The 12,515-nt window shown below is 35.3% G+C and overlaps 1 protein-coding gene across 1 annotated transcript in view; it reads left to right on the top strand.

Moving 5' to 3' along the window:
* Nucleotides 1-12,515, top strand: part of PTPN4 (protein tyrosine phosphatase non-receptor type 4) — a 68,749-nt gene that overhangs the window by 11,095 nt on the left and 45,139 nt on the right. The window contains exons 5-9 of the mRNA XM_009570483.2: nt 3,553-3,597; nt 3,843-3,895; nt 6,092-6,212; nt 7,310-7,397; nt 8,625-8,713. Coding sequence (XP_009568778.1) covers nt 3,553-3,597; nt 3,843-3,895; nt 6,092-6,212; nt 7,310-7,397; nt 8,625-8,713 — 396 coding nt within the window. The remainder of the gene's footprint in view (nt 1-3,552; nt 3,598-3,842; nt 3,896-6,091; nt 6,213-7,309; nt 7,398-8,624; nt 8,714-12,515) is intronic.

The raw sequence follows: 12,515 nt of genomic DNA, 5'->3' as shown, positions 1-12,515 counted from the left end.
GAAAAGGGAAAAATAGAGAAGAGAGGAAAAACTTAATCCCACTGTTTACCAATGAGTAAAAATTTAATTTTATCCTTGTGTTCTCTTTTGTGATTAAAAAATTTCTGAGCTTTCTGCTTTTTGTCTGGAGGTTTTTGCCACCCAGTTTTCTGCTTGGCACTAATAAAATTAATCTGTTTGTATGGTTGTAGTCCTAGCTTGAAGCATGTAAGCTGATTTTGATAGCAGTTTGCTGAAGTCAATTGAAGAAAATTCTCAGTGTGATTCAAGATAGGAGGCTTGTGAGTTGCAATTAGTCCCTGAAGAAATGCCTCAAATTTTCAGTATTCTTAATTAGTTCTGGGCTTCCACATAAGTGGTGTGATTTGACAGATTGGAATTTTTGGGTGTCAGCCATTCTGAAAACAGGTCAGCCTTATTCAAAAAACAGTAATTGAATTATTAAGGATAGCTGTAGAAAGATAAGTACTAAAACTGTGACAATTTGTGTCCATATAATCTTTTGCTCTTTTTCATATTTTGGACAAAACCTTGCATGCATCTGTGGATACAGTTTTACTAAAATAAGTACCAGAGATCCTGGATCAGGCTTTGTTATATTGAAATGTTTACTCTTGGAAAATCTGGCAAACTTGCTGTATCAGAATAATTAAAAATGTTATTTTAATTAAAGGGCAATATGTAATGTTCCTAAGGAGATGAAGAAACCAGTAAATATTGATCAATATGAAGTAAATATTAAAGAAAAGAGATAACTGTTTACTTTAAATTTTATGCTGTAATTACAAAGCTATAAATACAGCATCCTTTTAGATGAGACATAATGTATGATTGCTGTATCTAGGTCAGCTCTGCCTTTCTTGCTAATAGGCCTGATTGCCCCTGAGAAAACTCATTGTATTTGGAATTATTATAACGAGAGTTAGTATCCGTGGGGTTCTTAGGGAGGGAGGCTAGGATGCCATTCACAATTATGGAGTCCTTTCGTGGAATCAGTATTCCCCACTAAAAAAAGAGAAGGAAACAAAGCGTGATCTTGTGACAATTCCAGCTCAGGCTAAGACTTTTCAAAGGTGCTCAACTTTTCTAAATTGAATTAAAACAGGAATCAGTCAACACATCAGACAGTATAGATAGTCATCAGGGAAAGGTTCGGTGCAAGCCTGTGTCGTATTAGACTCTTGTGAATCTGTGTGAGGGAGGCAAGTTACAAATGCCTCAGGTCGGAAAAGGTCAGCACGAGCTCACCTTGTGTTGTGAAGTTTGGCTTTAGGAATTATCTTGGTAGGAAATGAAGCTTCGTTAGTTCTGCTGATGGCTGAAAGAGTTGCTTATTAACACTGACTCCAGTTAGTCATAGTGCCATCTCACCGTTTTCCATATATATGTAAAGGAAGATGAAAACGTTGTAGTGTAATGCCACCCTCATTCTCTTAGCTGAATTTGTTGTGCAGGCTTTTTCAGATCTACATTACTAAAGCTTTAGTTGATTTCCCATTTTGCTCAATAATATGCGAGGCTTCCGAGTTCAGGCTGGAGTGATGAGCTAACAAGCAATTAACTTCACTGTTTGCTGAAAACAAAAAATGAATTCTGCTTGGTGGTCCTTAATCATGAGGTCCCTTAAGTACCATGGAATATTTCTAATAAAGCAATCCACCAAAAAAAACAAAATTAAAATGAAGGTGCAGCTGCACATGCAGAATGGTTTTGCCCCAGATTTTTCAGCCATAACTGTTAACGGGAAAAATGAATTTGTTAAGTATATTTGTGAACAGATACTCATGCTAAGCACGTGAAGGATATCCTTTGAGTATATAAACTTAAAAATGCAATAAATGACAGCAGTTACAGAAATTTTGCTTTATCTGTATCTTTTTTTGTTGTTGTTTTTGTTTCAATATGCATTTTAAGGTATAAAAATGAATACTATTTTGATGTCTCTAAAGCCTAGCTAATATCTCAGTCTTAACTTCTTGAGATTAAAAACGTAAACTAAGCTTCTTGCCATTCCTGGTCAGTTAAAGAACCTCTAGCCAGTTTTCCAGGAGTTCAGCACATTTTCAATGTTTTCCTTCAATTTCTTTCAAACACGGAATGTTTTACCTTTCCACTATATTTAGCTTGTAAATGATTGGATCTCTGTGTTTTTACTTGGTTTTGTGGAAGTCTTTAAAGTGGTGTTTAATCTAATTTCTGAAGAGTACACAAGAAGTCATATTATGTGTAATAAAGGCATATATTTTGTTTTTAATTTCATAGTGCAAGTTCGTATGGGGAATTTGGAATGCTTGGTTTCAGTGAAATTGCTTTTGATAAGTAATTTTGATAAGTGTTTATTATGAGTGAGCATGGCTGACTCTGATTTTGATTCAGGACTACAAGAAGGAAACCAGATTTTTATAAAAATAATAATGTAGGAAGTCCCAAACTGGAATAAGTTTATAAGAAGGCAGCAGCAATGTTTAACTTCTCCACTCGGTGAAACTGCTTTTAAATAAAAAGGCATTACAGCCTAAATTGTTCAGCTGCTTTTATGCCCTTTTATAAGGGGTGTTTGCTGATAGTTGAAGCTTGTGCTTACATCCTGCCAGCTCAGTCTTTGTTGTTTGTTACCCCACTTCAATCTCTGTGTCAGTGGAGGTTTATAGCAGGTGTGATTTGCCAGTTGATGTAAACATTTATGCTTCTTTGAAATGGTCTAAAACCTTGAGTAAAATAGGGAGGAACTAAATTGAATGAACAAAAGATTCATTCTGAGATGTTAACAAAATATTTGGGTTTTGTTAGAGAAACAAAGGAAGTAGTTTAGAGGGAAATCTGTTTGTGGCTTCAGGTTGTTGGGGTTTTTAAGTCTTAGTGTTTCTGCTGCCACTGTTTGGTGGGACATAGTTCCTGTTTTAAAGTGTTTACCTGTTTCTTTTGCTATTTCCATCTCCTTCCTGACTTGAAAGTGTAAGCATGGGAAGGCTGGATCAATGTCTAAAATAAGCTTTACTCACATTATAATTGAAGAAAACTTCAAAAGTTCAAGGGAAATCAGTTGGAAGGTGTTGGACATAATAGGATCCAGAACTTTTATTTAAGTATGTAACTTTGAATACTAAGAGTAGTTATTTTAATGTAAATGATAACAGAGTAGTATCGAATACTCAATGAAAGTAAATTAATTTTATCTTCCTGGAGTACAAATCATGCAAACTTAAACCTTGCTTGCCATATTGCATAGTTTTTTTCCCTTTTTCTTTCTTTAGGCTTTAAATTAAACATAAATGCTGGAAAATAAAGTAGATAGAGTGCAGAATTTGCGACCTTTTACTGAAATATAAAGTAAAGTTTCATAGTGTGTAACTAATTTATGAAGTTGTATTATTATTATTTTACTAATCATCGTTTATTTTTTTGCATAGGAGTTTAAGAAATAGCATGTGATATGTAAAGCTTTAGTTATGCACTAAGTAAAAGCAAAATACATTAAATTGATGAAAAATTGTTACATTTTCTTTTTAATAACAGTGGGTTTTCCTTGTTTTGTTTGTCTTTTTAACTAAGGTACCAGTATTTTTTGCAAATAAAACAGGACATTCTTACTGGAAGGTAAGACGTTTTTGTTGTGTTAAACATTATATGCAACTTTGGTTGAGAAAAGATGAATGGTGAGGGATTTTACTTGCAGAAATAAATATATTTAAAATACTGCATTTGCAAGTGTAAGTGTTCTATAGTTATTATCTGTCCAAATTGCTCATACACTATGAAAGATTAGGCTTTTCAAAATAACCTAATTTTATATGAAATATGTAACTTTATTTATTTCTCACTTTAAAACCAAACCAAAACAGATTGCCCTGTCCTTATAATACTGCTGCTCTTCTGGCTTCCTATGCTGTTCAATGTAAGTATAATTAGTATTTATGTACATATTAGTACTGAAGTACATAAAAAATAGTATTGACTAGTTTCTAAAGAATATAGTTTGTATAGCATTATATTGTGATGTTTGTGGACATGATGCTGCTTTTCTCATAGTTAAGGAAATATGGTTGGTTGAGTGTTGTCCCCCAGGATGTTTGGCTGAATTTGATGTGGAAAAAATACTAATAACACTCTGCTTTCCATTTTAAACTCATGCATTTAAAAAAAAAACCAAAAAACAAAAACAAACCAAAAAAACTACAGCCCTCTTGCATTCTGAAGTATGGGGTTGGATTTTTTTTTTCTTGAGAACGGTACTAAACCATTTTTTTAGACACTTAAATGTTTTTAATGTACTGTACAGTGAACCTCCAAATACTGGTTGTATCTGGCCAAAAAGTTGAATACTCATGTTGTCAATTTTAAGCCATCCAGTGAGTAGATAAGTCTTGAAGACTGAGGTTTAGTCCCCTTCCTTTCTTCCCATTTTCCTTCATAAGCTTAAACTGTTCCAAGAAGAAGAAAAAAACAAAGCACAACAACTAACCTACTAAGAGACTGTTCAGCACTTAATTCTTAAAATTTGTACTTGTCGGAAGTTCACTTTTATAAGCAATCCTGATATGTCCGTCTACATTGATGTGGTTTTCTGTTATAAACTCTTACTAATGATTCTTTTATATACTTATAGTTCTACATGTACTTTGTGCCTGTGAGAGGACTAGTGCCTATGTTAGTCTTTTCAGGGAAGAAACATGTTAGGAATGTTAATGTTTTATGCATAGTTTTGATAAATGGCCACCTTTCTCTGGATCAGTCAATAGAGCAGTTTCTCTTAAAGGGAACTCCTGAACTCCAGCTACTTGGAAATTGATAGGTACTGCAAATGTTGTCATGCCTTAGGGATTTGGCTTAGGAGAGATGAGATATTTGATAATGAAGGAGTCGTTGTGAAGTTTGTAACATTTTAAGCTTATAAGAATGCATTATATTTATTTTTCAAATATTGCAGAAGTGATGGGTATGTGCAGTGTAGTTAGATTTCTGTATGAGATCCTGGTACCCTTAAGGTCCTTCGTGTGCAGATCTCTGTCTAATGATTTTCTGTGCATGCCTGTTACTGATAACTCTCTGGGTTTAGCTCTTGGGATTTTTTTATAAATACAGGTAAATAGCAGTCTAGATTTCAGGCAGTCCTGTAGTTTCTGCAGTGGATTTTAGCAAGGCATGTACTCTATTATGACACCTGGTCCCATCTTTATCTGTTTCTGATGCTGCAAGTGCCCGAGACTTGTTTCCTACGTTCTCTTCCCTTGTTTATCCTCCGGCTCCGCGAGTACCTTCATCTCTCTTGTCAGTCCTTCCATGCCCGGCAGAAGTGTCAGCAGGCCTGCCCAAGACCCCATGTCATGTTGTGTTGCTGTGAAATTTCCAGTTTTCACAGTATATTATCAATTACTGCAGATTTATTACACAGATTGCAGATACTTAAAGCTGAATTTGTTTGGATTTTAGCTAGAAAGCCTCAAAGACTGTATTTTTAGCAAATGTTGTTGTTAATATGGTTTTGATTCTGACAATAAATGTGATGTTAATTTATTATAATTTTAAGAAAGCGTTAGAAGTTATGTAACTGCAATTTTTTGTAGTTTCAGGTAAAGTAGTTTCCGTGTGGGTGTATGTATGCATACTTTTTTCATGCATACAGTTGAATGTGCAAAAAAATATTTTTCTAATGCTTCTGGATACATCTTCATACAGAATGAGTTGGGTTTTGTACATCTTAGTAAAGAGATAGCAGTTGTAGTGTTAAAAATACATACATTGTGTAGGCACGTGAAAGCAAACAAAGGTAAGATAAGAAAAAAAAATCTTGAGGTATCTTTAGTGCTAGCCATTAGGATAGCGTTTATGAATTAATTTATGTATGAGAAATTAAACACTTTTTAAACTTCCTTCATAAATATCTACTCGAAGTTCTCTCTAAGTGGCCTCTGCAGTATTCACTGAGAATGGGACTCTTAATTCAAGAGGGAAAAGGAGAGTTCAAATGCCTTCTCTATTTTCGCTTGCTGTAGACCATAAAGTATATGGGATTACACATATGAATTTGGGGACATCGCACAATGCCGAGTACATCAGTGATAAACAATAACCTCTCTTTTTAATATTTTAGCCGAGCTGGGAGACTACAACCATTCAGAAAACTTGCCAGGCTACCTCTCAGACTATTCTTTCATCCCTAGCCAGCCTCAAGACTTTGAAAAAGAAATAGCAAAATTACATCAGCAGCACATGTAAGGTTATTGACTGACTTTGTCAAATCCTCACTGCTGGTGCTGTGCTATTATGTAAAACAAGAGTATTTTGTCTTAAGGGTTTCTGGGGTTTTTTTGGTTGGGGGTTTTTGCTTTTGTTTTGTTTTTTTTCTTTTAAAGGGTGCATTTAATGTGACATTTTCATGGGTTGTCTGTGTAATAAGTATCATTGATACTGTACTGATAGAATATGCTTTGCAGAATGAAAGGGAAAATAAGTGAAAAAATGAACATGTTAAAGGCACACTGAAAACAGTATTTGTGTGTATCACATAGGATTTTGATGTAGCAGGATATAATTGAAGAGGTTTTTTCAGTCTTTGAGAATCCTTTGTGCATAAAGTCTTTGTTTTCATGGTGCTCTCATCCATAAACGAGTTACTTTAGAAGTAACAAAGGCCTTTTCTTCAGTATCTGTTCTTTCCTGTGTGCGTGTGACCTTTTAGTAAAGTGGAAAAGGCAATGAAGCAATGGAAAATATATTTTTTTTCAGTGTGTAACATTGTGGTTCTTTTTTTAGTGATGGTTCCTTGATATTTTAGAACTTAACTGCTCTTTGTTACAGTTAGCTTACGTTTCGCAAAATTCATGTTTGCAAAAACATTTGCTTGATTGGGGCATGTTGTTGGCTTTAGAAACTGCTGAATGTTATATTACATTTCAGTTAATGGCTTAGCAAATTCTGTCAGGTGAAGAAATTGCATTAATTGTAATGTAAACTTTATAGGTGAGCCTTGGAGGGAAATTACTGTTATCAAGACAAAATACAGGTGCAAAAGTAATTTCTAAATTCTAGAGCTCCACAGACATTTAAATGATACAGTGCATTAGAAATGAATATATGCATTTGCAGGCTGTGTTGCAGACTCTTGGCAAGTCTCTGCCTACGTGGGAGCACAATCTTTATTTCTTTTAAAATTTTTGAATTAGTCTGTTTATGGTGAAAAATTAAATTCAGATTTCAGGGTGGGTGTAGAAATATGTAAAATGAATGCAGATTTTCTGTTTGAGCTCAGTAGGGAGCCTGGTGGGGGGGATTATGTTAGGATGTCTCTGATGTAGCTCTTTTCTTTCAGAGGGTTGTCTCCTGCAGAAGCAGAGTTCAGTTATCTCAATACGGCACGTACCTTAGAACTTTATGGAGTTGAATTGCACTATGCAAGGGTAAGTTTAGATAGACTGGTGTTGTAATGCAGAAGTGGATTTCTCTGAGATTTATGGAATGAACAAATATTTGTTTTTAGTGAGCCTTCCTGGCTGCTGCTTACAAGAGGAAAAAAATTAAAACAATATTATTGTATTAGGTGCCTAATTGTGATTTACCAGTTTCAGTAGCCACTACTTCACTCAAATGAGGGTATTTGCTTAAATTTGGGCTTATAGTTCTGTGGTTGTATTTCTTTGTTTAAATTGTGTCTTACAGTTATTCAGGTTGAGCCTTGTTGGCCCAAATGCCAGTTCAGTTAGCTACTGTTGTGTGTGAAAAACATACTTGTTGAATGTGTTCTTGATATTTAAGGATCTGTCAGCTTTGAAAAATATTTAATTTAATTCCAATAACCACAAACTGTAAATCATTATCATTATATACTATGAACTGTTAATATTTAATATACCACCGTGAGTATGCTGTAATTTGATACAGTGTCAGTTTTATCTGGCAAAGCAAGTAGCTCAAGATCTTGACTCATATGATCTTAACCTGTCAGTACATTATTACCATCTCCACAAGGCCTCTGAATAGAATTAGTTTAAGTAACTAAGACACCTCCGGTTCTTCAATATTACTGTCCTACTCTCTAAGGTTAGAGAAACTTTTTATAGAATTTGAAATGCATTCAGTTTAACTGCTGTGTGTATCTTAGTGTTGTTGCATGCGTATTGAGGTATCTATAGCAGGTGTTTGATTACGAGTGCAAAGATATTTCAGGAAAACCGTCCTATTTAAATATGCTTACAGTATTGTTTGTTTTAGAAACTCTCTTCTCTGTGTTCTGAGATTGCAATATCCTTTCAGGTATGAATTTAAGTTGCTGGTTGCTTTTAGTATAGGAAGTGTCAAGCCAGTCTTAGTGCTGTTATTTGTAATAAGCTGCTAGAATACTCTATGTTCTGTGCTGCTTCAAAGTTGGTGGAAGACAGAAGATCTAACTTAAGAAATTAAAATTCTGTGATAGTTTTTGAAAGCTCAGAGCAAACGTTCAGGCTCATCCTAAATAGGAATGAATACTTTCAATTCTTACTCATCTTATTAAATCACGCTTCTTTCCATGGTAATTGAGATCTAATTTGCTATGGTGTTTGTATATTTAGAGAGGGAGATGAGAGTGAATATGTAAGGTTCAAAAGATATTTATATTGTTCTTCAAGTAATTTTCTCTTTTCTTTAAGGATCAGAGTAACAATGAAATAATGATTGGAGTGATGTCAGGTGGAATACTAATTTTTAAGAATGGAGTACGAATTAACACCTTTCAGTGGTAAGGACAGCTGTTTAACCTAATGTTGGTTTTGTATTTCAAAGCATATTTTTGCTTCTACCAGCGTCATACACTTTAAGACAGGCAAACATAGCATATTAAGTTGAAATTATTTACCTCATTCTGTGCTGTAGGTAATTTTATGATGGGTTTTTGTCCTGTTCTGCTGGGCTGTTAAATAGTGGAGCAAACTATATGAATTTTAATACGATTCTTTTGGGGAGCTTGTAAGCATGTTTTATATTTAATTAGCCACATAACCAGGGCCAGTGTTATAGTCTAGCTCACAGTCTTTGAAGAGACAGTTCAATATACTTTATTATTTATTATTTATTAATTTATTATTATTTATTAATAATAACTATATGTTACTAAATATAGTAACCTGGTGAGTGACTGCTTTTATCTGTATTGTTACATACAACTTAATTGCACTGTGTGTTTTAAATATAATATAGGTATAGTCTGTGAAGATAACTGAGATGTAGCATTCAGGATATTATAATCTCTTCATCCATAGATAACCATGTCCGTGATAAGAATGAAAAACGTACATTTATTGCAGAAAATGCTGTCACTTATTCCTCTTAACTAAAATAGTTTTTAAAGCTGTCTGTAAACACGGAGTTATCCTCATTAAAAATGTTACTGTAATTATTGGTCTTTTTAAGTTGGGATCCTGTCCTTATTTATTTATTTAAGAAGGGGAAAGATTTAAGAAAAATACTGTTCTGCGCTGTAATGTCACCTTCCCTAAAGCTTTTTGCTTTTTTTTACTTCCCTCATAAGTAATTTTCCCTTAGTTCCCTCTGTCTGCTTGCAGTCCACTTTGATCACCTTACTTATCACATATGTTGTTAAATATGCTATAACAGCATTCTAAGTGGGTGAAGTCAGGCATATAAAATAATCATGATAGACATTAACTTAGCAGGTAGAAAAGCTGTTCACTCTAGAAAAATGATGAAAAGCTTTGCATTTTCATTTGCTACTGATTTGACTTTTTCATTTGCCACCGATGTTTGTGCTTGGTCAATGCAGCACTGGACTTCTTCATAGTTCTCGGCCAGTCTGCCATCTTCATATAAGCAGATTAAATGAATTACCGCAATTAAGACTTGAAAAACTTTTCTCTGAATTCAGACTGATAGTGTTTTTGTTGTTTTGTGTTAGCACAAGGCAAGATCCATTACCTATAATTAGTGATCTATTTCCACTTCGTAAGGTCCCTTGCAGAGATTCAAAATGTTAGTCAGTCTCAGTTGTTGAGACCCAGTGAATTTCTGAGACATTGTGGTTTTCTGTGCTAATCTTAGTCTCAATTTTGTTGTAGGATGTTACGTATCGTGTGGTTTACCAAGCTGAGAACACTGTGGATGATCAAATTTTAGTAGATTTTCAGAGAGAAAGAAAGCCTAAAGTTATTACATAAGTATTATCTAGAGCTAGATACAATGGAACATGGTAAACATTTTCCATGTGAGCATTCAAAGAACAGTAAGCCTAGCACGATTATGGAACATGTAAATTTTTAGTCTCTGTAGTTAGTTGAGTAAATTAAAACTGGATCTTGCAATGGTAAGCCTGGAACTATTGTGCTAGTTGGTCAGAGCTGCCTTTATAGTAGTGACATTTCCTAAGAAAGATATCCTTCATCTAATAAGAGTTTTGAAGTGTTAGAGACATTTCTAGTTTATGGCCACTTTATAAATGCAGTGTTGTAATAATCAGGAAGGTTGTAATTCAGGCTGCTTTTACAGCTGTTCGTTTTGGGAAAACAGTAATAGTTAGAAATGGTTTTATAAAACATACCGATAAATTACTGAGTACATACAGTCTAAGTCATAATTAAGCTACATGACTCTACTGGAAGATACAGAGGTTTCTGTGAGGTCTGCTTCATTTCTGTGAGGTCTGCTTCATTATTTACCTGCCAGGGATGCTGATCTAAATTCTTAGTGTGATTTTTGTGTGTGCAGTTAGCTAAACAGTTCTTCTTTGTATTCAACCATATCATTTGACATCAGGGATATTGATTTCTTTATATGAAAACTATGGTACCAACAGTATGGTCTTTACAAAAAAACAAAAGAAAAGACGCATACACACCCTTTTGTTCTGTTATAGGCTTTCTTTTGCTCTAAGTGAGGATCTGAAATGTCAGTTCTCACAGCATAGCTCAATGGTAGACCAGCTACCACCAAGTCACCAGACGAAGTATTGCTTCCAGTTATTCTTGCTCCTGTGCACCTGGAGCTTTATGCTATCTTCCCAGTGCTTTATGGCTACAGCAAATTTTTAGATACCCCTTTTTCAGTACTCCTGAGGTGAGTTTTGAGCCAAGTGAGAGGATAGATATATGTGTATGTGGAAAGAAATAAACTGTATTGGTCAGAGAAGAATTAAGTAAAATGTCTTTGCTTTCTCCCTCTTAATTTGATATTATATCTAAATTGCATATTATGAATCTTATAATCATGGGGAGAAATGAAACAGGAGGGAGACAAGGTATGAATGAGGCAAACCAAAGGAGACTATCTTTTATCTAGTGTGTCCTAACTTGATCTTCCTGTATTGTTGGCAATTCTTCTTTGCTTCCTTTGCATCCATTGGCAGTTACAACTGCAGCTGTGCTTTGGGTTTCCTAGTTTTATCCTTGAATGCCTGTTCCTCCTTGGTCATCTGATCCTGCTTCCACATGATGTACACTTCCTTTTGTGTTTGAGCTCAGTCAGCTGTTCCAAGTTCACCCAAGTTGGCCTCCTCCCATACTTGCATGTTTTCTAGCTCATTGAGATTGTTTGGATTGAGAAGATTGTCCTTTAAGACTGGGCACCTCTCCTCAGTTCCTGTGCTTTTCCAAGGCAGTTGCCAAGGAATTTTGCATACCAAAGTCTGGTTGAGCTGGAATTTCTTCTCCTGAACACCACGGTTGTTTAATCTGCTGCATCCCTCCTCACTTCTCTCAGTATCTCTAGCTTCACCATCTCAAAGCTGCTGGAACCAAGTTTGACTACCCATTCTGGAAAAATCCTTTGTGAGTTGTGCTGCCAAGAACATCTTCCCTAGCTGACTGGTCCAGAACCTGTGTCAAAGAAGTCTTGGTTGATAATTTGCTAAGTTGCTCGTGTCCTGTCCTAGCATCTTCCTGGCAAGGGTTGGGGTGGTAAAGTCTTAGTGAGAACCAGGGCTTGATGTCAAGAGACTCCTTCCACATGTTTGAGCATGGTCTTCACTTCTAGATCTTCTAAATACCTCTTCATTTAAAAAAGATACATCTTATGATTTGGCACTTCTGAGATTACTGGAGGCTGCAAAATCGTACTAGGAAAATATTGGTGCCTGCCCATTCTTACCGTTTTCCTTGGATGTGTACCATTGCCAACAGTCAGAGAAAGGAAGCATAGGCAGACATGCCTTTTGCTTTGACCGAGTATGGATATTGTGATTTAATGCCTAGCAGTGTATTAGCAGAGTGTACGAACTTCTGTATTTTTCAAAAATAGCTGCAGTTCAGCTTTGCTGAGTCATTTCTTTGTACTTGAATGGTGACTCCTATGGGTTGAGTTAGACCTAATTGGCTAACGTTATAGTTCTGAGTGTGTTCCAAATAGTCTCAGGCTTAAAAGGCATCTGATCTCACTCTGCCTAAATTATGGGGCGAGATTATAAAACAGAGATTATAAAACTCCTTGAGTCTGTAAATCACCGGAGGCAGTAGTCATAGAATGATTTGGGTTGGAAGGGACTTTAAAGATCATCTAGTTCCAACCCCCTGCCATGGGCAGTGACACCTCCCACC

Source organism: Cuculus canorus, chromosome 6 (genome assembly GCF_017976375.1).
Source record: "Cuculus canorus isolate bCucCan1 chromosome 6, bCucCan1.pri, whole genome shotgun sequence".
NCBI lineage: Eukaryota > Metazoa > Chordata > Aves > Cuculiformes > Cuculidae > Cuculus > Cuculus canorus.
The sequence above is the reverse complement of the archived record's forward strand: the minus strand, read 5'-3'. Positions and strand labels throughout refer to the sequence as shown.